Source organism: Phascolarctos cinereus, unplaced genomic scaffold (genome assembly GCF_003287225.1).
Source record: "Phascolarctos cinereus isolate Bilbo 61053 unplaced genomic scaffold, phaCin_HiC Scaffold_5;HRSCAF=322, whole genome shotgun sequence".
NCBI classification, from domain to species: domain Eukaryota; kingdom Metazoa; phylum Chordata; class Mammalia; order Diprotodontia; family Phascolarctidae; genus Phascolarctos; species Phascolarctos cinereus.
In genome coordinates, this window is record NW_027555958.1 from 303,937,113 (window position 1) to 303,964,430 (window position 27,318).

The following is a 27,318-nucleotide window of genomic DNA, read 5'->3' on the forward strand; positions in this document are numbered from 1 at the left end:
GAGCTAGGAGGAAGGGGGAAAGGCTGAGACATGCGTTGTGGTTTTGTTCTGTTCTTTCAAAAGGAAAGAACTGCAGCTTAAGTTCATGGACACAGCCTGTTAACTTGGCTTCACTGCATTGAGACTGTTCAATTAACATCACATTTCCCAGTGTCACAGGAAAAGCTATGCCCCTATGTTAGAGCTCTTAATCACATATGTCGCCATTCCAAGTGTAACAGGAGATCGCCTGAAAAAGTTCAAGTAACATAATACTAGTCCTCCACGTACTAAGTCTATCACATCTCCTCTTGTTATTCAAATGGACAAACCTTCTCTCTGACTGTATTCTGGTTATTTCAACAAAAAGTAAGTAGTGTTCTCAAAGACAGGGAAAAAGCTGCTGGCCCTGTCCTAATGGTCAAATTTCTTTTTCATTTTAGATTTTCTGCCCTACCTGCAGGAACTGCTTGATTCTCCGCAAGTTGTGTTGATAGAGGACATTTGACTCCTGAAGGAAGCGGCTGTACTGCTGGTCAATCTCACCCAAGAGGTTGTGGAAGACCAAGGTGGCATGTGACTCTTTACTGGCAGCATATGCCCTGGAAGGAATAATGGAATTAGGGAATGATCCAGAAATACACACAGTTTTCAGGGAGTTCACTCAAAAAGAAAACCGCCACCAGGAAGGGAAAATAAACAAGAAGTCATTACTATATCTCTACAGTGGGTTTTATAAATTCCAACCGAAAGCAAGTGTTTGCATGCCACTGACCACTTTCACTTTCTAAATGGTCTCCTTAGCTGGTTTTAAGCATATAATCAATTCTGCATACAGATTATCTGTAGCAAAGGCTTAATTCCTGGCTGATTTTCCCTTGTCATCCAGTAAAGTCCTGAGTTATTTCTTTTTATTCCATCCTACCTTGTCAGTAAGAAAACAAACTTATGGTAACATCAGTTTAACTTGGAAAATGTTGTAAAAAATATTCCCATATAATATTTTAAAGCTAACTAGAAAAGACTTTTAATTCCTCTGCCATTGACCTTTCTACGAGAAGGCCTACATTGAACTCATCCTCCTACCCCACTAAATGTCCCTTTTCCATTATTTTTTCAAAAGTTTTTTTTAATTCAAGTTTTCTGTTTCTTACACCACCACAGTTTCCAATATATCCTTCCTTTTCCCCTTACCAGAAAGTTATCCCACATGACAAATAGTGGGATTTTTTTAAGAGAAGAAAAAAAAAGTCAGCACAAATGACTGATACATTGACAAAGGCTAAAAACATATGCAATGTCCACGCCTGTGGACCTCTCACCTCCATGAAAGGGAAGGTTTTCTCATGTCTCTTCATTCAAGTCCCACTGGTTCTTTATAATTTTGTTTCATTTACTTTTGATTTTTTGGTATGTCACTATTTTTTGCATTTACATTGTTCGAGTTACTAGGTATATTGTTTTTTAAATTCTGCTTATTTCACTATGCATTAGTTCATATAGATCTTTTTTTTAATTAATTTATTTTGATTTATCAACAATCACTTCCATAAGCTTTTGAGTTTTAAATTTTTCTCCTCCTCTCTCCCCACCTCCCTTCCCAAAACACTGCACAATCTGATATAGGCTATACATATACATTCCTATAAAACATATTTTCACATTAGTAATGGTGTAAGTAAGAATTAGAACTACTAGGAGGAACTACCAGAAAGAGGAAACAAAATACAACAGAAGACAAAATAGCAAATAGCATGCTTCCATTTGCATTCAACCTCCATAGTTCCTTCTTTGGATGTGGAGAGCATTTTCCATCATGAGGCCTTTGGAAATGTCTTAGATCCTTGCATTGCTGAAAAGGGTTAAGTCTATCAACACTAGTCATTGCACAACGTGGCTGTTACTGTGTACAACGTTCTCCTGGTTCTACTCATTTCACTCAGCAACAGACCATATGAGTCTTTCCAGGTTTTTCTGAAGTCCTCCTGCTTATCATTTCTTACAGCACAATAGTATTCCATTACATTCATATACCATAACTGGTTCAACCACTCCCCAGCTGATGGACATCCTCTCAATTTCCAATTCTTTGCCACCACAAAAAGAGCTGCTATAAATATTTTTGTACATGTGGGTCCTTTTCCCATGATCTCTTGGGATACAGCCCTAGAAGTGCTATTGCTGGGTCAAAGGGTATGTACATTTTTATAGCCCTTTGGGCATAGAGTAACTTACTTTTCTTTTTTTCCCCCTTTTTCTCCTAATTTTTTTATAGTATGATCTTTAATATTAAGGTCACATATTCATTTGGAGACTGGTGTAAAGTGTTGGTCTAAGCCTAATTTCTGCCATTCCTCTTTCCATTTTTCCCAGCAGTTTTTATCAAATAGGGAGTTTTCCCCTAGGTAACTTATGTTTTTCACTTTATCCAACACTGGGTTATTAAGTTCTATTGTTTCTGAACATCCCTTGTCTAGTCTGTTTCACTGACCTATCTTCCTAATTTTTTTTTAATCAATACCAGATGGTTTCGATGACTGCTGCTTTAGAATGTCATTTGAAGTCTGGAAGTGTATTCCCCCTCCATCCTTACTTCTTTTCATCATTTCTCTTCATAGTCTAGATCCTTTGTTTTTCTAAATGAATTTCACTATTATTTTGGCAAGCTCTGTAAAGTATTCTCTTGGTAATTTAATTAGGATAGCATAAAAGTGTAAATAGAGTTTGGTACTACTATCATTCTTATTATATTAGCACAGCCTAGCCATGAGCACTGACTGTTCCTCCAGCTATTTAGCTTGTTCTTTAATTCTTTAAGTGCTTTGTAACTGAATCTGTTAAGTCTTCTGTGCACCCCTTTTCTTTCAAAAAAAATTTTTTTTAATTTAAAATATTCTCACCACATTTTTCTCAATTTGAAGCAAAGCCCCACCTCTTATGGAGAAGCCACCCAAATCTCAAAAAGAAGTCTTACCAGTCCTGGCTCTCTATCCAGGGAGCCAGAAATTGCCGAAGCTCCATGGGAAAGCTGTCACTATACAACTGGTGAAGTTGTTCCAGGTACCGTGTGTCAAGCTGCTGCAGCTGGTTCCATTGTGCCATCTTGCTGGAGTGTCGGGTTGTCAGCTACAAACCAAGAAACACATATGGTTGGTGTGAATCCTGAGACAACAATTGTACTTGGTAAGGAACAACAGGCCCATTCTCAGAACATGATAAAGGAAGATAGTATACTTTGAAAGAGAAGTATTACTTTGCAACATCTGGGTAGTGCTTACATTGATCACAAGTCTCCTAGCTTTGTAAACCAAATGTGATTTTTACTAAATTACAAGATTAGCAATGTACACATTATTCAAATTTCTCAAGTAATTTAGGATAAACAAAATCAAGGCTGTATTAAGAATATGGTGATGAAATAAGTATAGAATGAAGAAGAAAATGGGAAGCTAATTCTAGTAATGAATTTTTTTTAATTTAAAATTTTTTCAATTATCAACCATTGATTTTTTTTCTCCCTCAAACCTCTCCTCCAGTGTGGAAAAAAAAAGAAAAGGAAAGGAAAAAAGGAAAAAAAAACTCCTTATAACAAATACGTATAGCCAAGTAAAACAAATTTTCATATTAGCCACGTCCACAAATCTACGTCTCATTAGGTTGAACATTTTAAAATGCATAAGAAGATTTATACGTACCTTTAATAACTCAATTTTAAATACTCTCTGTTGATGGGGTATTTAAATACACAGAATGAGAGTTTCATGAAACTAGTCCTGTCCCGGGTTCCAGAAAACCTGGATGAAATCTTTAAGTTTGAGAGACCAATTTGGCCTATAAAACCTCTCTCAGACCAATTTGGATCATGAAAATGGAAACTCAGATGAGACCATTTCAAGCAGCTGCAAAAGAGTAATGACTAATAGTGCCTCGTACTTATTCAATGGTTTAACAATCTGTGATTGTGCTGGTGTGGATATCCCCTCTACCAACACAGATCACAACCTTATTAATTCTCAGCAGATGGTCTTCATGATTTGCTATAGCTAAAATATGCATCACTCTGCAGCCAAACTGGTAATGAGCCTTTCTGAAATCAGACAGTCTGGTCCTCAGTCTAAAGAAATGTAATATGCAGTCTGTTACTAGGCTTGTTTTCAAAACTTTCTAGCTTGGCAGAACTTCAAGAACCCAAGCACTGGAGAAAGCCTTCATGGAGGGACATATAAGAGGTCTGAGGGTCATCAAAGCACTGACAGACCAACAGATGCCAGGGGATGTCTCAAGATGTCGATGGTCTTCAACTAGTGATACAATTCAAAAGGCACAAAGTTACTACAGGTCCAAGCTTATGACTTCTTTTTTTGATACTGATGATAGTATTTACACACATATGTTATATCTCTATACATATATATACATACATATGTACACATATCTCTATACACATATAAAATCATTATATTCAAATAGCTCTGAGATCTTATTAATTTGAGAGTTCTCTCCAATGATGCAGATCACAATTCATCCACACCTGCCCTTCCTGTGCAATGTTTGTCCATGTTCTTGAAAGGGCACTGGAGAGGGTTCACCCAACATATTGGGGTATTTCACATTTTGCCAACATCTCAAAGGTACCAGAGGAGCACTCCACCTATCCACTAGTCTTTGCTCTTGCCTCTTGACCAGCTCATCTTTTCTTCCTGTTATACAACTCCTTTTATATCTGTCCTTCAGAATTCCTCATGCATTCTATATTGCAACCAATTCACAGAAATCAGAGGCCTTTCCATTGCCCTCTGTGTCATTCAGTTAACAAGCACTTATTAAGTGCTTAATAAAAAGTGCCAGGCTAATGGGGATACAAAGAAAGGTAACAAACACCATCATTGCTCTCAAGGAACTCACATTCTAATCCAGGAGACAACTTGCAAACAATTAAGTATATCCAGGACATACATACAGGGAAGGTAAGAAGGGGCTGGGCTGTGAAGGACTTTTTCCCAAACAAGGCATTTTACATTTGAACCTGGAGGTAACAGGGAGCCACTAGAATTTATCTGGTAGTGGCATAGGCAGATGTGTGCTCTGGGAAAATCACTTTGGCAGCTGAGTGGAGGATTAGTTGAGTGATTATTGGATAGACTGGAATGAAGAGACAAGGCAGGGAGACCAAACAGAAAGCTATTGCAATAATCCAGGCATGATGTGATAAGGGCGCACATGGAAAGCAGGACATATAAATGGATGTGACAGCTGAAATGACAGGACTTAATAACAGACTGAATATTTGAGCAAGCTCGAGTGAGGGGTCATGGATGACACCAAGGATTCAAGCCCATGGGACTGGGAGAATTTGGATGCCTTTGATGGTAACAGGAAAGTTGGGAAAAGGGGAGGTTTTGGAGGGAAAAATCACAAGTTCTGTTTTGAATATGTTGAATTTGAGATGCCTTTAGGACATCTAATTTGAGATGTCTAAAAGGCAACTTGGTGATTCAAAACTGGAGTCTGGGAGAAAGAATAGGGCTAGATATACAGATCTTAAATCATCTGCATTGAGATGATAACTGAACCCATGGGACCTGATGAGACCACCAAGTATGATAACACACAACAGGGATTCTTAACCTTTTTTTGTTGTTATGGGCCCCTCTGGCAATCCTGTGAAACCTATGGATTCTAAAATTAAAATACAAATTTCAAAGGAAACTAATTATGTTGAAATGTAGTTGCCAAAATATTAAAAAAAACAAAACACACAAAAACTAGTTCACAGACCCCTTGGTATAAGGATTAAGAATCCTTGGTATAAAAGAAGAAAAGGACCCAGGGTGTAATATCATGAAAACCTATAGAAGAGAAAATACTCAGGAAAAGAAAGTGATTTACAGGGTCAAAGGCTGCAGAGAGGTCAAGAAAGATGAGAACTGAAAAAAGGCCATCAGATTAGTAAATTAAGAGATTATTAGTAAGAGAGTAGTTCCAGTTAAATGATGAGGTTGGAAGACAGACTGCAGAGGGTTTTGAATTAAGTGAAAAGAGAGTAAGTTGTGGCACCTAGTGGGTGGTTAGGTGGTATAGTGGATATAGAGTGCTGGGTTTGGAGTCAAGAAGACATGAGTTCAAATTCAGCCGCAGATACTTGCTAGCTGTGTGGCCATGCACTTGACCTCTGTTTGCTTTAGTTTTCTCAACCTTAAAATAGGAATGATAATAACAGCTACCTCACAGGCTTGTAGTACGGATCAAAGGAGATAAAATTGCTTAGCACAGTACAAAGCACATGGCAGGCACTATATAAATGTTTATTTACTTTCCCGTTGTCTCTTCTTTTCCCTTCCCACCTGGGATAGCTTTCTCAAGGAGTTTAGTCAAAAAGAGGAGAGATATAAGAAAATAGCCAGGGGACAGCTAGGTGGCACAGTGGATACAGCACGGGCCCTGGAGTCAAGAGGACCTAAGTTCAAATCTAACTTCAGACACATGACACTCACTAGCTGTGTGATCCTGGGCAAGTCACTTAACCCCAACTGCCTCAAAAAAAAAGAAAAGAAAACAGCCAGCACAGATAGGTGGATCAAGTGAGAGTTTTTTAAGAATGTGGAAGTCATGGAAGTGTTTGAAGGTAGAGGAAGGAGCCAATAAATAAGGTCTGGCTGAACATGAGAGAGGATGGGGATGCTGGAGGGGACAATGTGCTGGAGAAGACAGGAGGGGATGGAATCAAAGGTTCAAGGAGAAGGTTGAACTCTCCATGTGAAACAAAGGTGAAGGAGGAAACAGTGGGGGTAAGATATTTAAGTGATGTGATTTGAGGAGGATGGGAAAAGAGAGTTCTAGATGAATGTCCTAAATTTTTCCAGTTAAATATAAGGTGAGGTTCTTAGCTGGGAGATTGTGGGGAGACATGCCCTGGATCTGGACTGGGCCATACATTTGAACAGCATGAACCTCAAAGGAGTTCTTAGTGACAATGAGAAGAACAAGTGTAATGCAGAACATTATTTTGCCATTTAGGTAGCAGGGCCCTTTAAGCCATGGAAAGCAAAAGTTGGTGCTTAATCTTGCCCCAGACCTCTTTCCTCCTAAATCTAAACAATAGTGAAAGGTACTCTTGCATAGCTCAGCATAGCCCGTACCTCCAACACAAAGGGATAAGAAATCTTGCAATATAATTGCTTTAGATAATTATGTTTACACCAGAGACCAGGACACCTGGTCTGGTTTGGGGTGCTCAGGTGCTTGTACTTGTGCCCCAATTTCTCCCTAGTCCAGAAACACTGTCTCTGACAACCACTCCCCAGCCCAAGGACACTGTGCCTAGCAGTTATTCAAGCATGGGCCTCAGCATGACCCTTATCTCTCTCCCTGGTACAGCTACACAGAGCTGGGCTGCTCAGGCCTCAGCCCTCAGATCATGTCTCTGGAAGCCTCCCAATTCCTGAGTAAGCTCCTGTGTTGTGAGAAAGCTTTCCCTTGTTGCAGAGCATTCTTTCATCAAGACAGAGGGAGAGGGGTGTCCTTGGCCAGCCCAAGGACTCTTCCTCCTGCCAGACTCCAAAGATCCATCCCCCTCCCTGTCCGGTATACTCCCTATACTTTCCCATCCATAGCCCCCAAAGACACCTACACCTTTGGATTACCTCATCAGTATTCCTGGCATTTCTTTCCCATGCTCTTTTCCATATAAACCCTAGCTCGACCCCTGATCGGGGCCGCTTGATTTGGATGTGCATACCCCTGGCAGCTGCATGCTAATAAATCCATATTTTAAATTACATCTGGGTCTTGCTCGCTGATTTCTCGGTACAACACAAGAAGTATTCTGACTCCCTCATCATAACCAGTGAGTATAACAAGTGCTGGAAAAGACGGTTAGGGATGTAGCTTCATGAGAAGGGAGCCAAATCTCAGTGAGTACAAGAAGATGGAAGAAGGGAGAGGAGTGTTCCCAATATCTTTAGTCCTTCAGAGGCAGTGGTGTTCTATGTCTTCATCTCCACACAGCAACTTTGGAGTCAGTAAAAGAGCTCTGCAATTCCCTGAAAGCAATCCAAGCTCCCTTTCCTCCTCCTAGGTAATTTGGGGTGTAGCCCACTGTCTATTTATACTGTCTGACCCAGACATACAAATTGTTGGACAAATTTTATACAGTGTCCATCCAAATGCATGGTTAAATCTGGGCAACAGACATTCTTCATCTACTTGGTCTTACCTGTGTGGAGGAATAGGTCTGAAAAAATCAAACTGATTCTGATTCCATTTTGTAATTAATTCTATTCTTTAACACCACCAACATTTTGTATAACTACCTAAACTACATTCCTTTGTGTTTAAAAGTTCAGCTTTGCTATAATGAACAGTTTTCCTCTGAGTTGTTTAAACATTCATCTGTCCTACAAATTACTTTTAATTGGAAGAAACTCATTATCTCTATATCACCAGCTGTTCTTGAGCAATTAGAGGAAATCTGTTATCTCTTTACCACTAGTTGTCCTTGTATAATTAGAGGAAATATGTTATCTATATACCATTAGTTATTCTTGTAGAATGCAGGTGGGTTAAATTGACCTGCAATTTCCTGTGACAGGATGGAAGGAGGAGTTGTTGCTAGCCCTCCATTCCTGATGGCCAAGTGATAGCCAGGGGACAACTAGGTGGTACAGTGGATAGAGCATGGATCCTGGAGTCAGGAGGACCTGAGTTTAAATCTAACTTCAGACACACGATACTCACTAGCTGTGTAATTCTGGGCAAGTCACATTGTTTTCCATGCCTGTAATGTTTCTAACTTTGTAATCAATCACATTATTTCCCCCATCTATGAGGTTGCCTTCTAATTTTTGGAAGCTTCTCCTTTTGTCTATAAAAATAATCTGTCAACCTTGACTCAAAGTCTTTTGGCTTGCTGAGGAGCTGAAAGACCCCTTTTGTTGGCAATTGCTAGCCTTATCAATAAACTAATTGTGCTCAGAGCTTTGTGCCTCAGTTTACCTTATTTTCAACTCTGACAGGTCAAACTCATTTGAGTGATTCCAGATCTCTGTCAGGAGTCAATATTCTGGAGCTTGATGGGATCAACACAATGTGTCATTTGCAAATAAGAGCATCTGGAAGACCTCATCATCCACAGAAAATCCATCCTCTACCTGGATTCTGCATTGGCTCTCCTCTACCACAGTGAAAACCTTTGGCAAGCATCTGTCTTCCTGTTTTATGCCTCACCTAATGTTTATCATCAGATGAGGAATGAAGTTATTAAGTTGTTACATCTTCTAAGGAATCTTGAATGACCTTAATGAATGGATGGAAGACACCTTGTTGTAAGGGCATTTTAATTAGTGTTTTATCAAACCAAAGGCTTTTCATAAACAAACAATAAGCACCATTTTCTCTGTATCTTTCAGTTAATTGTGAGATAGTAAAAAAATGAGGTCTATTGTTGAATATTACTTACAAAAGCCTATTTGTTGCCTATTAACACCTTCATCAATTATGCCCTTGATTCCAATATAGATGATTCTCAGAAAGATTTTGTATAGATGGGAGAAGAGAAATACAGGTCAGCGGTTACTGATCTTTTTTTCAGTATTAATAAGGTCTAATATTTCTTCCATGCCTCTAATATCTTTCTCTTCCTCATAGACCTTATAGATTAGTCTCTTGACACCTTTATAATTATATTGCCTCTAGCAGGGATCTCCTTTATATAAATTTGATACCACTGCCTTTCCCACCTTTGTTCTATTTAGTGACACTTCTACACCCTCTATAAGCACATCATTGTGATGTCAGGGTCCAACTGTGATGGTTTCCACAATCCTTGGTGGAAAAAACAGTTTGTTAAAATAGTTTTTGTCCATCTTTTCCACTTTTCTTCTGTCTGTAGTCCTGTTTTTATCCTTCAATATCCTTGGGTTGATGCTGCTTAGCTGGGTATCTTTCCAAACTTTCTTTAAACTGGTTTTACATTCCCCTGTTTCTCTTTGCAGCATAAGATGTTACTGTTCATAATCATTGGTTTTCCTAACATTTTATGAATGAGTTTATATTTTAATTTGCCAACCATCTCTCTCCATTTGGCAAGTCAGATGTTTGCTAACGAAGGCATTTTCTGGATTATTTTGGTTAATAATAATAATTGTTATATATGATATGGAGTGGGCAGCTAGGTGGTGCAGTGGATAGAGTTCTGGGCTTGGAGTCAGGAAGACATGAGTTCAAATCCAGCCTTAGACACTTACCAGTTGTGTGACTTGAACAAGTCACTTAATCTTGTTTGCCTCAGTTTCCTCACCTGTGAAATGACCTGGAGAAGAAATGACAAACCACTCCAGTATCTTTGCCAAGAAAACTGGAAATAGGCACTCCGCCTGAATGTTGACGTTGCTTACTCCCAATTTCTGGTAGAACTTTGGTCTGACTTGCAAAGGTGACAGTACTCAAGCACTGTGCCTTTGTCATCAATCTGCCAAACACATTTAGGTCCTTCCAGATTTCCCCACTCCCACCCATCTGCTAATACCTTCCATCTGATATTACCTCTCATTTATACTGTACATATGTCTTGTATGTACATGGTTATTTGCATGTTGTTCCTCCCATTAGAGTGTGAGTTCCTTGAGGGCATGTACCACGTTTTTGCCATTCTCTCTATCTCTAGCACTCAGGACAGTGCCTGGTACATTGTAAACACTAAATAAGTGTGACAGTCCAAAAAGAAAAAAAAAGAAAACCACAAATGGTGTCACAAAGAGTCAGACACAACTGGAATGACTGAACAACAACATATGGAGTGTTCCAAAATTCTTAGTACAGCTTAAACTCTCAAGAGTATGTAACCATCTACCTATGTCACTTCATATTTCAACAGAAACAACAGCTACCAGACTGGTATTCTTGTTTTTAAGAGCAGGAAGCTTATTCAGCTGTAAGAGTAAGAGGTTTAAAGGATCATTATCTGATAGATTACAGTACTGGTGGTGCTGTGAACCTCCTTTTTCTGGGAAGCAGACATGAGATATGCTTAAAGACAGCTATAAGCTGGTCAAAGACAAAATTGGATTCTTAGTAGAAGTACAGGTAAAAATACCACTTTTTTCCCTTGAGAGCTAGAGTTTGCATTTAATACCATTGGTAAGGGGCCTCATAGTGGGAAAGGCCTATGGAATGAAACAACTGTTATCATACACACAGTTTACATCCTGCTGCAGTCTGGATCCTACAAATATAATTTCTTCCACCTCTGAAAAATAATGCTATACAGTTTAGTAAAGTGGAAAGACCACTGAGTTTGGCATCAAAAGACCTGAGTTCTGACTAAATCCCATCTCAGACACTTACTACCTCTGTGATCATGTAAAATAAAAGGGTTGTGCCAACCAAAAAGGTTGGTCTCTGATATTCTTTCCAGCTGTGATACTGTAAGTTAGAATTCAAGATTCTCAAGTAAAATTTAGTAAAGTCACCTTCCCCCACATAACCTAGCACTTTCTCCATGTACTTTGGTTAACTTGCCTCCTTCTTCTGTAAGGACCTTGAGCCATATAAATTCTGCTTGCATAGTAATTATTTCTAGGGTTTAAATGGATTGATACATCTGTGGAAATAGTCAAAGAGAACGTGCTCAGCTTCAAGGCATTTGCATTGAACTCAATTAAAACAACAACAACAAAGTTCCATGTAGTCCTTAATAATGATGTTTTGGACAGGACTTAATGGTGGATTAAACTTCATCTATATGTCAGTGTTTTAGGAGACAGTATCAGCAAAACCTGTGCAGTTAAGCTATGATTCAATTCAGTAGTAATAACAATAATAATAAACATTTATTAAGTATCTACTATGTACAAGATACTGGGGATATAAAAATAAAAAAGGCAACAATGTCTGACCTCAAATAGCTTACAGCCCACTGAAATCCTACTGGATCTGTCAACTAAACTCACCAAAGATTGGAGCCAAAAGCTGAGGCTTTCCTACAGTTCTCCATTCTTTACAAAAGGCACAGCAATTACAGCAGTAACTTACTTTGTTTTTTTTCCTTTATTTTTTTCCTCTTTTTAAAAAAATTATTTTTAATTAATTTATTTTGAATTATCAACAATCACTCCCATAAGCTCTTGAGTTTTAAATTTTTCTCTCCCTCCCTCCCAACCTCCCTCCCCAAGATGTCACACAATCTGATATAGGCTATACATATACATTCCTATTAAACATATTTTCACATTGTTGTAAGTAAGAATTAGAACTAATACGAGGAACCACCAGAAAGAGGAAACAAAACACAACAGGAGAGAAAAAATAGCAAATAGTATGCTTCCATCTGCATTCAAACTCCATAGTTCTTTCTCTGGATGTGGATAGCATTTTCCATCGTGAGGCCTTTGGAGATGTCTTAGATCCTTGTATTGCTGAGAAGAGTTAAGTCTATCAATATTAGTCATTGCACAACGTGGCTGTTACTGTGTACAACATTCTCTTGGTTCTGCTCATTTCACTCAGCATCAGTCCATTCAGATCTTTCCAGGTTTTTCTGAAGTCTTCCTGCTCATCATTTCTTACAGCACAATAGTATTCCATTACATTCATATAGCATGACTTGTTCAGCCATTCCCCAATTGATGAGCATCCTCTCAATTTCCAATTCTTTGCCACCACAAAAAGAGCTGTTATAAATATTTTTGTGTATGTGGGTCCTTTTCTCATTTGTATGATCTCTTTGGGATACAGCCCTTGAAGTGCTATTGCTGGATCAAAGGGTATGCACATTTTTATAGCCTTTTGGGCATAGAGTAACTTACTTTTCTTTTTTTCTTTTTCTTTTTTTTTTTTAAGGTAATTGGGGTTAAGTGACTTGCCCTGGGTCACACAGCTTAGTTAAGTGTCAAGTGTTTGGTCTGAGGCGGCATTTGAACTCAGGCTCCTGACTTCAGGGCCGGTGCTCTATCCACTGTGCCACCTAGCTGCCCCCATTAACTTACTTTTCAAAAGGAATTTTAGTTTCCAAAATTAAAGCAGGTGCTAGTTATCTGACTGCCGTTCTTAATACCAATTCAGGCATGCACTTAGGAAAGATAGGGTGCTGGATTTGAAGCTGGAGGAGGTGAGTTCAAATTCTTGCTCCAGCCACTTACTACCTGATTGACTTTGGCCAAGTAATTTTACCTTGCTCCAGCCACTTACTACCTGATTGACTTTGGCCAAGTAATTTTACCTCATTAAGCCTCAGCTTCCTTATCTGTACAAAGAATAAAGGAGTGAAATCAGATGGCCTTTAGGTCTTCTAGCTCTAAATTTATAATCTAACACTCTCACTCCTTTTGTATAGTTCTGATTCATTTACACATGGTAGCTTTCCACCAAAGTGGCCCCATTACATATTAACACTGTGTGTATATTTTTTAAATGTCAGAGGAAGATACATATTCTAACCCATAATATGGGACTTAAAAGGGAAAGGGGGTTCTTTGACTTAGTGATATCATTATTAGGCTAATAACCCCAAAAAGATTATAGACAAAGGAAAAGGGCTCACATGTAAAAAAAAATTATAGCAGCACTTTTCTTTTTGTTATAGCAAAGAATTGGAAACAAAGTGAACGCGCATTAGCTCGAGAATGGCTGGAAAAAAATTATAGCATTTGATTATAATGGAATATTATCATGTGGTAAGAAGTGATTAAAAAGGGCTGATTCAAACAAACCTGGGAAGAACCTGGGCCTTGGTTTCCTCATCTTTTCAGTCCTCTTCAAATTTCCTAAGGCTATCCTGCCCCCTACTCTCAGCTGAGAACCTTGCCTCATATTTTACAGAAAAAATTTAGGCCATTCACTGCAAACTTCCTTTTCTCCCTCTTCCTCATCTCCTATCTTCTGCTACCATCTCCTCCTTCACCCTCGTCTTACATGATGAAGTGGCCTTACTCTTTACCAAGGCTAACTCTCTGCTAGTTCAAGTGATCCCATTCTATCTTGTCTCCTGCAACAGACTGCCCCCTCTTGTCATCCCTACTCTTTCAAAAACCCTCATTTGATCCTTCCATCCCCCCAACTATCATCATATGTCTATTTGTAGCTAAACTCCTTAAAAATACCATCTGCAATAAACTAACTTTTCAAAAGGAATTTCAGTTTCCAAAATAGATTAAAATAAGCTAGTTATCTAACACCCCTCTTTCACTATTTTCAATTTTTCCCTGTCTACTGGTTCATTTCCTACTGCTATCTCTCAAAAAAGGCCGTCTCCACTTTTCCTCCTCTTACTCTCTCCGTTTCCCTTTACAATCTGGCTTCCACCAAAACTGCTTATTTCACCAAAAATGGCCTGTCCAAAGTTACTAATGATCTCTTAGTTGCCAAATCCAATGGCTCCTTCTCAATCCTTATTCTCCCTAACATTTCTGAGCCTTTGACACTGTTGATCACTCTCTTCTCCTTGATACTCTCTTCTCTCTAGATTTCAAGCTATTACTCTCTGCTGGTCTTCCTCCTTTGCTGGATCCTCCTCCAGATCATGCCCTCTAACCAGAGGCTTCCCTCAAAGTTCTGTTCTGGACCTTCTTCTCTTCTCTTTCTCTACTACTTCATTTGGTGATCCCATCAGCTCCCATGGATGTAATTACCATCTCTATGCTCACGATTCTCAAATCTAGCTATCCTGCCCCTTCAAACTCTCTAACTTCCAATCTGGCATATCCAACTGCCTTTCAGACACATCAAACTGGATGTTCAGTAAGCATCTTAAACTCAATATGTCCAAAATTGAACTCATTATCTTTCCCCCTAAACCTTCCCCTTCCAAATATTTTCCCTAATACAAGAGAGGGCAATATCATCTCCCTATCCCTCAGGCCCAAAACCTAGGAATCAGTCAGGCCTCTTCATCCCCCCCATATCCAAGCTGTTGCCAAAGCCTGCCGGTTTCACCTTTGTGACATTTCTCAAACAGACCCCCTTCTCTCCTCTGACACAGTCACCACTCTAGTGCAGACTCTCATCACTTCATACCATTTTTATTTTAATAGCCTGCTAGGGGGTTGGCCCTCCTGAAGTCTCTCCCCATTCCCATCTGTCCCCCATTCAGTCACTAATTCAATTTTCTTAAAGTGAAGGCCTGACCATGTCACCCTCCCACCTGACCTCCCCTGTAAACTCCAGTAGCTCCCTATTACCACCAGGATCAAATACAAAATGCGCTGTTTATAATTCAAACCCCCTCTACCTTTCAAGTCTTCTTAAACCTTTTTCCTCAAAAAATACTCTTTGATCTAGCAATACTGGTATCCTGGTAGTTTCTAGAATCAAACACTCCATATCTCAGCTCTGGGCATTCTCTCTGGCTGTCCCCCATGCCTGGAACACTCTCCCTCCTCAGTTCTGCTTACTGACTTTCATCTTTTACAGGAAGTTTTCCCCAACTCTATTTAATTCCAGTACCTTCCCTTTGTTAACTATTTCCTATTTATCCTGTATATACCTTGCTTTATATATATATTTATATTTATATTTATTTAGTTGCACATTGTCTCTCCCATTATGTTGTAAGCTCCTTCAGGGAAAGGACTTTTTTTTTTTTGCCTCTTTTTGTATCTCCAGTATCTAGGATATGTACAGCAGGTGCTTATTTCACCAAAACTGGTCTCTCTAAAGTTACTACGATCTTTTAGTTGCCAAGCAGGTTTAGGATGGCATACAGTAGGTGCTTAACAAATATTTATTAACTGAATGATCTACTTGGCCTTTGAGTTCCCTCCCAGTTCTAGATCTATGTTCCAAGGCTTTTCTGAACAAAAGCAGAATGAATTGAGCAGAATCAGTACAATAGTTTATAAACTGATTAGAATACTGTGAAGAACAACAATTTGAAACAATCAAGAACTCACATCAATGACTGGTAACTGCAAAGACTAATAAGGCTTCCCATATCTTGGCCGAGAGGTGGTGGACGGCAGGTGGTAGGTGCAGAATGAGACATATTTCAGATATGACCAATACAATACAAATTTGGTTTTACCTGACTATATTTGTCACAAGGGAGAGCTTTTATTGAGGAAGGAAAATGTTTCGTCAAGGAGTAGGTGAATAGTGATAGTGATGCCAAAAAAAGGAAGAAAAGAAAGAAAATATTAATGAAATATACTATAAATATACTGAAGAGAGTATAAGGAAGTTCAGAAGGGCAGAATTTGATACATAAAGGTGATACATACTTAAAAAAAGCCATAAATGGTAGATTCATGGTTTCACATATAATCCTTGTTTCTGTCTTTTGTACATGGAAATGTCCATGTTGGCTGATAACTGTCAATTTCATTAAAAGATTATAAAAATAAAAACAAAAAGAGGGGGAAATGTTTTAAAAGTGCTATATCTCTTCTCTTTAAAGTTAAAAGTATGACAAGAGTAGTTTCTTCTACAAAAATGAAAACACAGATTAATTTTAAGTTCTCTTTAAGCATCTCTTAGCCTAAGACCCCTTGGGTATTGTTTTACCTGGAATTTACCGACTTCTGAAGCATGAAAAGAACATCATGAACAAAAGTACAAAAGCAAGTAATGTTTTCAAATGCACAAAAGGTACAGATGGCACAAAATGTCTGACTGTAAACAATATTTAATTAACAGCAGCCACAAAGACTTTGGACAATACTCTTCATATGGATATATTCTATAAGGAGACAGCTTCCAATTGTTACTTAGAAAAATCATTACCATCCAGTTTTGCCCCCCCCATGCCTCCGCTCCCCAATCCGAACAGTCAGAACAGCCATTCTTTACAACAGGTTGTCAAACTGTGCTCCAATGAATCGTAAAGTACATTTTTTTAAAAAAAAAATAAGCCTAATTTTGTTGATATGAAGCATTAAAAATAAAAACTTTAGAAGATTTTGCTAGATTGGGTTCTGCCAAAATGTTGTTTAAACTGAAGGTTTCTACTACTATAAAAAGTTTGAGAATCATTAATCTACAAAGTCCAAGCAGGGGACTTTTCAAATTTTGAGTTAAGCCATTGAATAAGGCCTAACACTAAGGCCTTTTCAGACTGCTTCCCTCTCCTCTTACTTCTTTGACTGCACGTGCCTGATGCCCTCAGGTTGACCCACTGACTTTTTCTTGGTAAGTACCCATTCTCCATATTTTTTACAGCCATATGCAAGCATCTTAGTTCCATTTTGTTCTAAATTACAGCCTCCTCTACATTATTCATACTAATGGATAGGGGTGGGAGAAATGGAAAAGAGAGGCTACAATGATCCACAATACTGAATCCACAAGGATTATTTCTAATTGTCCTCAATTCATAGAGATTACTCCCTCAGGAATTACCCGTACAGTGACTAAGAATATCTACATTTTAAAACAGAGCAGAGCAGTCCATTTCCCCTAAAACTCATTGAATTCCTTTCTACCTACAGAGAAGACCTAGTTGCAGAGGAGATAAAAGTCAGATGCCAATTCTAGAACACAATCTGAACTCCCAGATGTTCACAACTTCATCCTTTACAGTAGTCACTTGTAGTTAGACTTGAAGGTAACTGGTAAACCAAACCAAAGTGAAAAGACTAGATTTTTTAAAACAAACAACTGTTTGTATTGGTATTGAAAACTGCAGGGCTTTGGTAGGCTGGAAGCTCATTTAACAGCTAAATTAGATTAGGGTAAGAAAAAGTTGTAAAAGTAAAAGTAAAATTTGAAAACAATGCTAAAGAGTCCTTTCCTAGCATCACTGTGTGAAAAATGGACTGACCAGGGGTAGGAGGGGGGAGCTCAGCTTTAATCCTTATTGCTATGGCACCCAAAAAATAAGCTTATGCATGAAAACATTTTGGAAATCAACATTTCTAAAATACCCTGGATTTTTTGGGGCCAAGTATGTAGTACAAAATAAAAGAACAATAATGACAGTAGTTAGATAGCTCAGTGGATAGAGCACAAGGCCTGCAGTCAGGAAGACTCCTCTTCCAGAGTTAAAATTTGGCCTCAGACACTTTACTAGCTGTGACCCTGGTCAAGTCACTTAACCTTGTTTGCCTCAATTTCCTCATCTGTAAAATGAATTGGAGAAGAAAATGGCAAACTACTCTAGTATCTTCACCAAGAAATCACTAAATGAGGTCATGAAGAGTCAGGCACAACTGAAATGGTTGAACAAGGGATCATTAAGGTCAAAGGTTGCAAGGCCATGTCATCACTCAGAATTTTTTTAACTTGCAGGAAAACATTTTCCCACTATGAACAAGAGGTTCATCTTTACAGCAATTCATAAAAATCTGTCACTGTTTACACAAAAATTCAAATTAAGTTAATATTTATGAGTTCAACTTGTGATAATAACTAAAGCTGTGCTGATATGAATACAGTAATTGAAGTATATTAATATACAGAAACAATGAATAATATGACTTAAAGTCAGAAAACAATTCTTCCTGGTTAGAAAGATGGCTCAGGTATCTAAGAGAACTTCCGTATCAGTTTATTGCTATACCCTGAAACTTTTATTACATCTTGCTAAACCGTGCTAACTTGTTAGAAGGTTAGAATGCAGGGAAGGAGGGAAGAGAAGGAAGTGTAGTTTTTGATAGCACTCAAGTTCTCTCTGATCCAACTCTTAAAAGCCCTTCCTTTCTGTGAGCTGGGGGGAGAGGAGGGCACTTAAGGAGGTGGGTTGAGAAGGGGAGGAGGTAGTCTTGATGTGGCAGGCATAATCCTTCCCCAGCTCTGCCTAATAACAAGGTTGTTAGGTCTTATCACAACCACACAGGTTCTACCTTTATGCTGCTGTCTGGTTTCTATCCAGAAATAGAGAATGAATTACTCTCAGCTTACAGTAATTGCAGGAGGCGGAGACTACCAGGAATCTGAACAGCAAGGAGGAAGGAAAACCCACTGTTCTACTCCACAAGTGACAATCAGGATCAAAAACCTACCAGAAGAAATAATGTCTAGCCCCTCCCTAGTATATCTGCCACCTCTGAGGGGCTTAAAGCCCTTTTTCTTTTGAGTACTTAAGTTGCCAAGCAAGGGGAGAGATTACTAAACTACTCATTATTTCAAATCCAACAGCCAATATGCCTAATTCCCTTCAGGATGGGTTCCAAAGGTGACAATGCAAGACACTTTGAGCAAGAGAGGAAAGACAAGCCGATAGCTTTTACCCAATGCAACAAACTACAAAAGCAGGTATGCCACTCCTCACAGACAGCCCTAGAGCTTAGCAGCATAACTACTTTAAGGCAAAGATCCTTTGCCCCTTATTGGAAATATTAAGCACCACTTTTCAGAAGAGCAGAAGTGCCTTAGTCACAGGCTGGGTCCCAGGCAAAACTGGTCTTTTCAGACTTATTGCCTCTCTCCAACTTTAATTACAAGTTATCTGGCGTCCTCATGTTTCCCCATTGCTTCATCCTGAGTGGAACAGAGACCACTTACATTTATGGAGCACAGCTTACATCTTACATGAGAAACTTTTACTTGTCCCATACAATCCCTAGGCAAGGACTCACCCTCCACACTCCTTCCTTTCTTCCATCTAAATTTACTTGCCTAATGTCCCATTCCTTCAGAACCCTGAGTTTCAGAAGCAGTGGAAAAAATATTGGATTGAGAGTCAAAGGACCTGGGTTCAAATTGTGATTCCGCTACTTGGCCAGCTTTTTGACTGTGGGCAAGTCACTTCACCTCAATGGGCATCAATTTATTCATTTGAAAATGAAGGGGTCGAACCAGGAACCTGCACAGTCCCTTCTACCTCTAAATCTGTGTTCTTTGAGTTAAGGTACTGAGTCATCTCCGTATGCTGCAACTCCCATATTTGCATGTTAATGGAAAATTCTGAGAATTTGTAGCACTTGGAAAGACAATGGAAGAAATACGAGAGGGAAAGTTTTAACTGAGAAAGCCTTACCTAGAAGAGTTAATAAGCTAAATAATATTCAAAGTGAGGGAGCCAACCAGGTGAAATTTGATAGGATTAAGTGTAGAGTCTTATATTTTCACTCTGTAAAAATTAGTTGCACAAGTACAGGTAGAGGGGAAAATCTGACCTGATAAACAACTGGACGACAGAAACCTGAGGGTTTTAATCAACCACAACTTTAATACAAGTCAACAGTGTAACTCTCCTTCTTTCTCTCTGGTCCTCCTCAATCTTTGGCTACATTCAAGTCAACAACAAGTAGTTGCTGACTTCATTAAAAGAAATACAGGGTGTCCCAAAAGTCTTAGTGTAATTTTAAGCTATTAAATGGCACTGTCCAGATTAATGGAGGTTCCATTTATTTTGTTATTAGGCAGGATTCAGAGTAATGTGTTCAGTTTTATGTTTCATCTTAATTAAGAGGAAAACTGATAAACTAACACATGTCAAGGAGGGAAACCAAGGCAGTAAGGATTCTGGAAATAATTTCACTTGAGGGACAGTTGAAGAAATTAGTCATGTTTAGCTCATAGAAAAAGACTTAGATGTAAGGGGAAGAAGAGAATGTTGGAGAGGAAGACCAGGAACTATTTTCAAATAACTAAAGATCTGTCATATGAAAGAAGAAATAGATTGTTTCCTGAGCTGCTGGAGGAGGTAAATGCAAGATCAATGAATGGGTGAACATAACAGAGAAGCAGACACCGGCTTAATATGGCCCTCCTAAGTGGAACAGGCTACCTCCCAAAAAAGATCCACACAAGCAAATTCCAGATACCCATCCCTCAGGGGGGGGATGAAGGGTTCCAGTACTGGATAAGGATTTGTTTGTAGGATCAAAGACAGATCCAGATCAAAGAGCTGGAAAAGCCTTTAGATCACCTGGAGTCCAATCTCCTCACTTTACAAATGAGAAGTATGAGGTCAGGGAGGTTTAGGGACTCATCCTAGTTCATACAGGAGAGCTAAATTGGAACCCAGGTCCTCTGGCTCTAAAGCCAGTAATCTATCCATAACAACATAAAGTCTCAGATGCATTTATGTGACATTTTGTGGTTCCTTCTAATTCTAAGATCTCATGAATTATGAATGAGGTCTAATTCCTTGAAAGAAATCCATATAAAAAATGTAAAAACTGTGATAAATCAAAATAAAACACCCTAAATAGTATGTTCTTTCCCTGATGGGAGGCTACCTCATAGATTCTGAATGTTTTAAGAGATTCCTATAAGGAAGTAAGATAGGGAAATCTAGTCACTTCCCTAACACCAAGAGAGGTGCTATTCTGATTTGTGGAATGACATTTCATTCACATGACAGGATGTGGATTTAGAACTGGAAGAGACCTTAAAGATTAAGTTCAGTTGTAACTACGAGTACCTGGGTCCTGTGTTAATGGCTGTAGAAGACAGAGTTCATACATTCATAAAATGTTACAGATAGAAGGGACCTTTGCAATTAATTATTCCAGTCACATCATTTTAGAAGAAGGAAATCAAGATTCAGAGAGAGAAAGTCACCCGGAGGACACCCAAATCACCTGACTCTGTTTATAGTGAGTGCTTTTTTGACTACACCAAAACTATTCCAGGTTGGGAACAGATGTTGGAATGTATAGTCCTACTCCATTTTTACCCCCTATACTGTAAGTGAAAGTAATGTTTATCTAGTTTCAAAGCCACCCAAATTCAAGTTCTCAGATTCTACAAGAACTTATTTTCCAGAGGAAATAAGGTTGTCTGGGTCACTACATTAATAATAAACAATAAATGTAAAACAATTGGTTAAGTTTTCTAGTGAAATTCATCATTTGGTTTGGAATTAAGTAATACTCGAGCATTTTATGTAGTTGCCTGACATTAACAGTGACAGTAACACAAACACATATGGCAAACTTTCATCCAAAAGCATTCCTACTCTATACAACTGCCTAGTTATGGTGGGGAAATAGTCATTTCTTGAATTGCAGATGATAAGAAATTAACTTAATTTGCAATCTTTTTCAAAAATCTCATTTTGGGAAACTTCAGGATATCACACCAACTTCTCTCTGCTGCAATGATTTAGGAGCCTAAAAATTAAGTCTGTGACTAAGTAATTACGTGATTACATTCTGAAAATATGACACAAAACAACTCTAATGACTAAATTTCATTTGGAAGGGTAGTGGTATGTATGGCACTCAATGACTAAGTTGGGCTTTCAAAGCAAAAGTTTTAAGCCTTTGTCAGGAGAATAGTAATTGCATAGTGAACCAGATACCTGTTCCTCAATGTCCAGATGAAGCATAACTGAGATTCCAACTAGACAACTGATACAAGAGGAGGACTGGAATTTTTGTGAGTTCAAACATCTAGCCCAACCTCTTCATTTTACAAATGAAGAAACTGAGGACCTGAGAAATTAACATGCCCAACATCACATAACTGGTTAGTGAAAAAGTCAAAACCAGGACTCAGGTGTCTTGAACATAGCTCCTTCAGGGCAGCAATTTTTGCACGTTTGTTTTTTTATCTCTAGCTCCTAGCACAATGCCTGGCATATAGTAGGCACTTGATCAATGCTTACTGATTAACTGTCTCTTTTCACTGCGCCATGCTTCCTCAGAATGAAGAAAAGGACACAGTTTAGGTTTTGAGTTCATGACAAACACGTGATGACAAAAAAACCCAAGAAACAAAAACCAACAACAAAATTACTCACGCCTTCAGAGTCCAAGCACAAAGATAAAAATCACATATCTGGACAAGGGACAGGGGCACAGATTATAAAGTTTCTCCCAAAGTGACCCCTAAATGTTCAAAACCTGCTTCTGGTCTGGCTATATTAAAATGCAACGTGTATAACATCATTGGGAATTTGTGGCATCTCAAAATAAAGGAGTGAAAATACAAGTCCAAGAGTTATACTAATTAAGATTCCACAAGCATTTAAACACTGTGACAGACCTCAGAAAAGATACAAAGTTATGATATACCCCCCTCTCTTAGAGGAGCTGTCATTTTGCTCTTGGTACTCCTTAGAAGCTTTTAAACCCCACTGACTGAGGCAACAGGCAGATCACCTGAATTTTTATCCAAATGACAAAAAAAATCAGTAGGATAAAGAGTAAGTATATGCTTGTAAAAGTATATTATAGGCTTACAGGAAACCAACAAGTATATCAACCACAAGGTGTTGTGAAGCTGTCCATGTTAGAAGGATGGTCGGTAGTTTATAGCTTGTGAGGCTCTGGCCCCCTTTCAAACCTGACTGCCACTCACCACCATCTTTCGTCTCATTACCATTGCCACCCCAAAACAAGCTTCTGGGAGGTCAGGCCACCCACCTACCCCTTTTCATTATACACTGGTTTTTAGGTAGCAAAAAAGTCTTACGTAACCAAAATTTTGAAACAGTAAAACAGCAGAAGGAAAAAACTCAAAATGATGGAGAGACAACAAGTCAAAATCAAGGGGAAGGGCCAGAAACATGGGGTAGAGCCCAAAACGATGTGTCATGTCCAAGTGGTATTTTCATCACATTCACATGGTATGATTCAAGAGAACCAAGAAATGAAAAGTTCGCCTCACAAGACTTGTGTTCTGCCTCATTAGAGATTTTGAAGCAAAGACCGTATGACTTTGTTGGGGGATGTTTGTACAGGCAATTCCTGTTCTGGTATGGAGTGAACTAGATAGCCTCAGAGAGCCCTTCCAGCTCTGAGATTCTGTGAAGGGCCCTGTCTTGGCACAGTAAAAACAAATAAAGAAAAATTCTTTCTCCCTTTCTCAGTAATGACCAAAACAGCCCACATTCAGATTGTGTTTTTGTTTAGCCTTCCAGGTAAAGCAACAGGGAGGCCAAGGTTGATCTTTCAGAATTTACAGCCACTTGTCCCTTCCTGGCTCTAAGTCATGAATCATTTCGGGGAGTAGAAGAAATAGACTGGAGAAAGAAGAGAGATCCAGACAGAAATATAGTACCAGATACATCAAGGATGCATTCTCTCTCAGTCTCTCCAAGATTTAGTACATTTGACATAAGTAAAATAGTGCAAGCTATAATTGCCCTTAAAGTCTAAGGGTTCTGGGTAGAGTCAGTATAAACCTACAGAGTTTCTCTACATATGAAACACTGAAAATCTTATTTGGGAACCAAAAAAAAAAAGAATATTTCATTTCCTAGTATGCCTCCTAAGGCACTAAATACCACAAGTAAAATTTCCCTACTCCAAAAGAAGATTTACTTCTGCACAAGCTTATGTTACAATGGGAGAAAAAATTACGGAAGATTTCATTTCATCTTGATGTCAAATTACATACTTTAACTTAAAACCAAAAGCCAATGTGAGAAAGGTCACTTGTTTCTAAGCTGCTGGGCACCTTGCCAATTAGTAAAGTATTTCTTTAAAATATTACTGAGATTCCTGCCTGCTTAGCTAAAAGTGACCTCAGTATACTATGGCTCAGCAACCAATTTCATCTATTAGCTTCCATAAAGATAAGTTAAGGAAGAGGCTAATTGATCAGAAACTCAGAAGTCCAGGCAGTGTGAGTGGGGTGACTATCATGATAAAATTCTTGGAAAGAGAGAATAATTAACTGCTTGGAAAGAAGCATTAGATCATGAGCAATTCCAGCAGAGTAAGGAAGAAAGGGTTCTCTGATAAACCTGCTTATGAATCAAACTGGAACTGCAAAAAGCTACTTCCAACAGTACCTTACCAAAATCTGGAACTCACAATTGTACAGAGTTTCACTATGGGTTTTCCAATAAGTCCTTTGGACCAAAGTGAGCACAGGGACTCATGATAACTGAGTGCAGAAAAACAAGATTGCAGTGGGCTCCTTGACAATACCATTTATTTGCATGAGTTACTATATCCTTCAGATAATACTAGCCACCCAGAGCTCCCAAGGCAATGTGACCACCATGAACTGACCACTAAGAAATTAAAAAGATTTATTACTATAGTCTTGGGATTTAGGAGCCCAACATACCCCTAGAGTTATTTCCAAAATACTCTAAACAGTAAAAGGCTTCTTTCCAGCTTTAGATGGTCAATATCAAAGTCAAATTTTTAGTTCCCTATTAGTATATACTTACCTTAGTAATAAAGATTGGTTTCTTCCTTTTCCACTTTGCAGGTGTTACTCAAATCATTGCAAGATCAAGAAAACAAGGAAGATATAGATATACTAACAAGATATAGATGGGAGGTGACCAAAATACACCTTTAAGTAATGAAGCAATACTTCATTTATGCAATTTGGGAAACAACAGCTTCTATAGAATTAACATGGGCACAGTGTATAATCAATAAAATCAAATATCAATAGATTGTAGAACTTGATTTCTATATATTTCCTGTCAGATTCTTGGGAAACATTCATTCATAAAAAACAAGTGAACAGGAGATGAAAAACACAGAACAGGTGCCATTAAAAAATATTTCCTATAACTAAAATGGAGATTGGCATTTAGTGAAAAGCTATTGGTACTGGAAAACTAAGGGGGTGCCAATCAACTGAGGAATGGCTAAAAAATGATGGTATATGAATATAATAGAATATCATAAGAAATGACCACAGGTATGGTTTCTGAGAAATCTGGGAAAACTTGTATGAAATGAGTGAAGTAAGTGGAACTAAGAGAGATTTATATAATTACAACAACACTGTAAAGAAAACAACTCTGAATGATTTAACTCTGAACAATTCAAGAACCAGCCATGATTCCAAAATATTGATGATGATATGCTATCCACTTCCTGACAGAAATAATGGATTTAGAATAGAAGGATAAGATACACATTTTTGTTGCTGTTCAGTTGTTTCGAGTTGTGTCCAACTCTCTGTGACCTCATTTGGGGTTTTCTTGGCAAGATAGTGGTTTGCTATTTCCTTCTTCAGCTCATTTTACAAATGAGGAACTGGGGCAAACAGGGTTAAGTCACTTGCCCGGGGTCCTACAGCTATAATAAGTGTCTAAGGCCAGATTTGAACTCAGAAAGTTGAATCTTCCTATTTCAGGCCCAGCACTCTATCTATCCACTGCATCACCTCACCAACACAGGAGTTTGTTTTGTTTGACCATGCCTAATTGTTACAAGGTTTTCCCCCCCTTTCTTTCTTTCTTTTTTTTTTTTTCAAATTTAGAGGTGGATGGGAGGGAAGGAGGTCCACAATAGGGATAGGGAAGGAAAGAAGGAAGGAAAGAAGAAAAATGGGCCATGGAAACATTTTTAAATGCCCAAAATAGAACAGGCCAGAAAAAAACATCACAGAAAGTTACATGTTGAACTTAATGTACTTACATTGAAAAAGCTGAAAAGCAAGCTTATATAAAGATTTTTAGTTTCATGTATAATCTTTCTCTGTTCTATATATGTAGGGAATACTCATTTTATTTATTAAGTTCAAATGAAAAAGAAATTTCTAAAAAAAAAAAAAGTCATCATCAGCCATATCCTCAATGTGCCCTGAATGAAACTGTCATTTCAATCCTCAGGAAGCCTTCTCCCAAACTATCTAAAACCCTGTCTATCTTAAATAGTTTGAAAATCATCTGAACACTTTCTCTTATTCACAAAGGTTCATAGGCAAGGTACAGAAAGGAAAAGACCTCTGGACCAGGAGTCAGAGGGCCTCACATCTGGTCCCAATCAAATCATATTCAATATTTAAACATGCATTGAACATTCACCTGCCATGTCCAAAGGATATGGAAGAAGGAATAAACAAAATACAGACCTTACTCTTTCAAGAAGCTTATAATACAATCAAACTGATAAGCCATGGGAAGTATGCAAATAATACAAAGGATCATAATACAAAAGAGAATTTGATAAATAAAAGAGAGGTACAAATACTTCATTATGACAGGCCCCAAGAAAGAAAGTTCCCCAGGCAAGAATGGAGGAGATGGACATTTGAGTTCTGCCTACAGTAGACACTGCCATTCTGTGGCCTTAGGGAAGTCACAAACCCTCAATCTCAGATTTCTTATCTGTAAAACAAGGGAAGTGGACCAGATTACTTCTAAATTCCCTTCTAGTTCTATGGTTTTATAGCTACAGGTAACTCTAACCTAGCTGAATACAGAATGTTCAAAGATAGAAGTACTGGTATCCTGTTCAGAAGGCACTTGGTTATCCTGCTCATAGCAGCTTCATCCTTCCAGTAACGTAGGTTCCTAACCTTGGAGTCATACTCAACACTTCCTTCTCCATTATCATGTACATATCTAAACAGCTGCCAAGTCTTGTTGATTCTACTATGTGGACATCTCCCAAATACATTCCTTCCTTTCTACTTTCAGGCACCACCCTAGCTCAGGTCCTCATCACTTTTCACCTGGCCTCCTAACTGGTCTTTCTGCTTCTAGTCTCTCCCCTCTCTAATCCAGTCTCTACACAGCTGACAAAATCATCTTCCTTA

The 27,318-nt window shown here is 38.5% G+C and overlaps 1 protein-coding gene across 3 annotated transcripts in view; it reads right to left on the minus strand.

Moving 5' to 3' along the window:
* STAT3 (signal transducer and activator of transcription 3) overlaps positions 1–27,318 on the minus strand; it is a 59,954-nt gene that overhangs the window by 22,894 nt on the left and 9,742 nt on the right. For all 3 annotated transcript variants that reach the window (XM_020972590.2, XM_020972589.2, XM_078156042.1), the window contains exons 2-3: positions 2,954–3,105; positions 437–581 (exon numbers count right to left, since the gene is read on the minus strand). In XM_020972590.2, coding sequence (XP_020828249.1) covers positions 437–581; positions 2,954–3,081 — 273 coding nt within the window. In that variant the 5' untranslated portion in view covers positions 3,082–3,105. The remainder of the gene's footprint in view (positions 1–436; positions 582–2,953; positions 3,106–27,318) is intronic.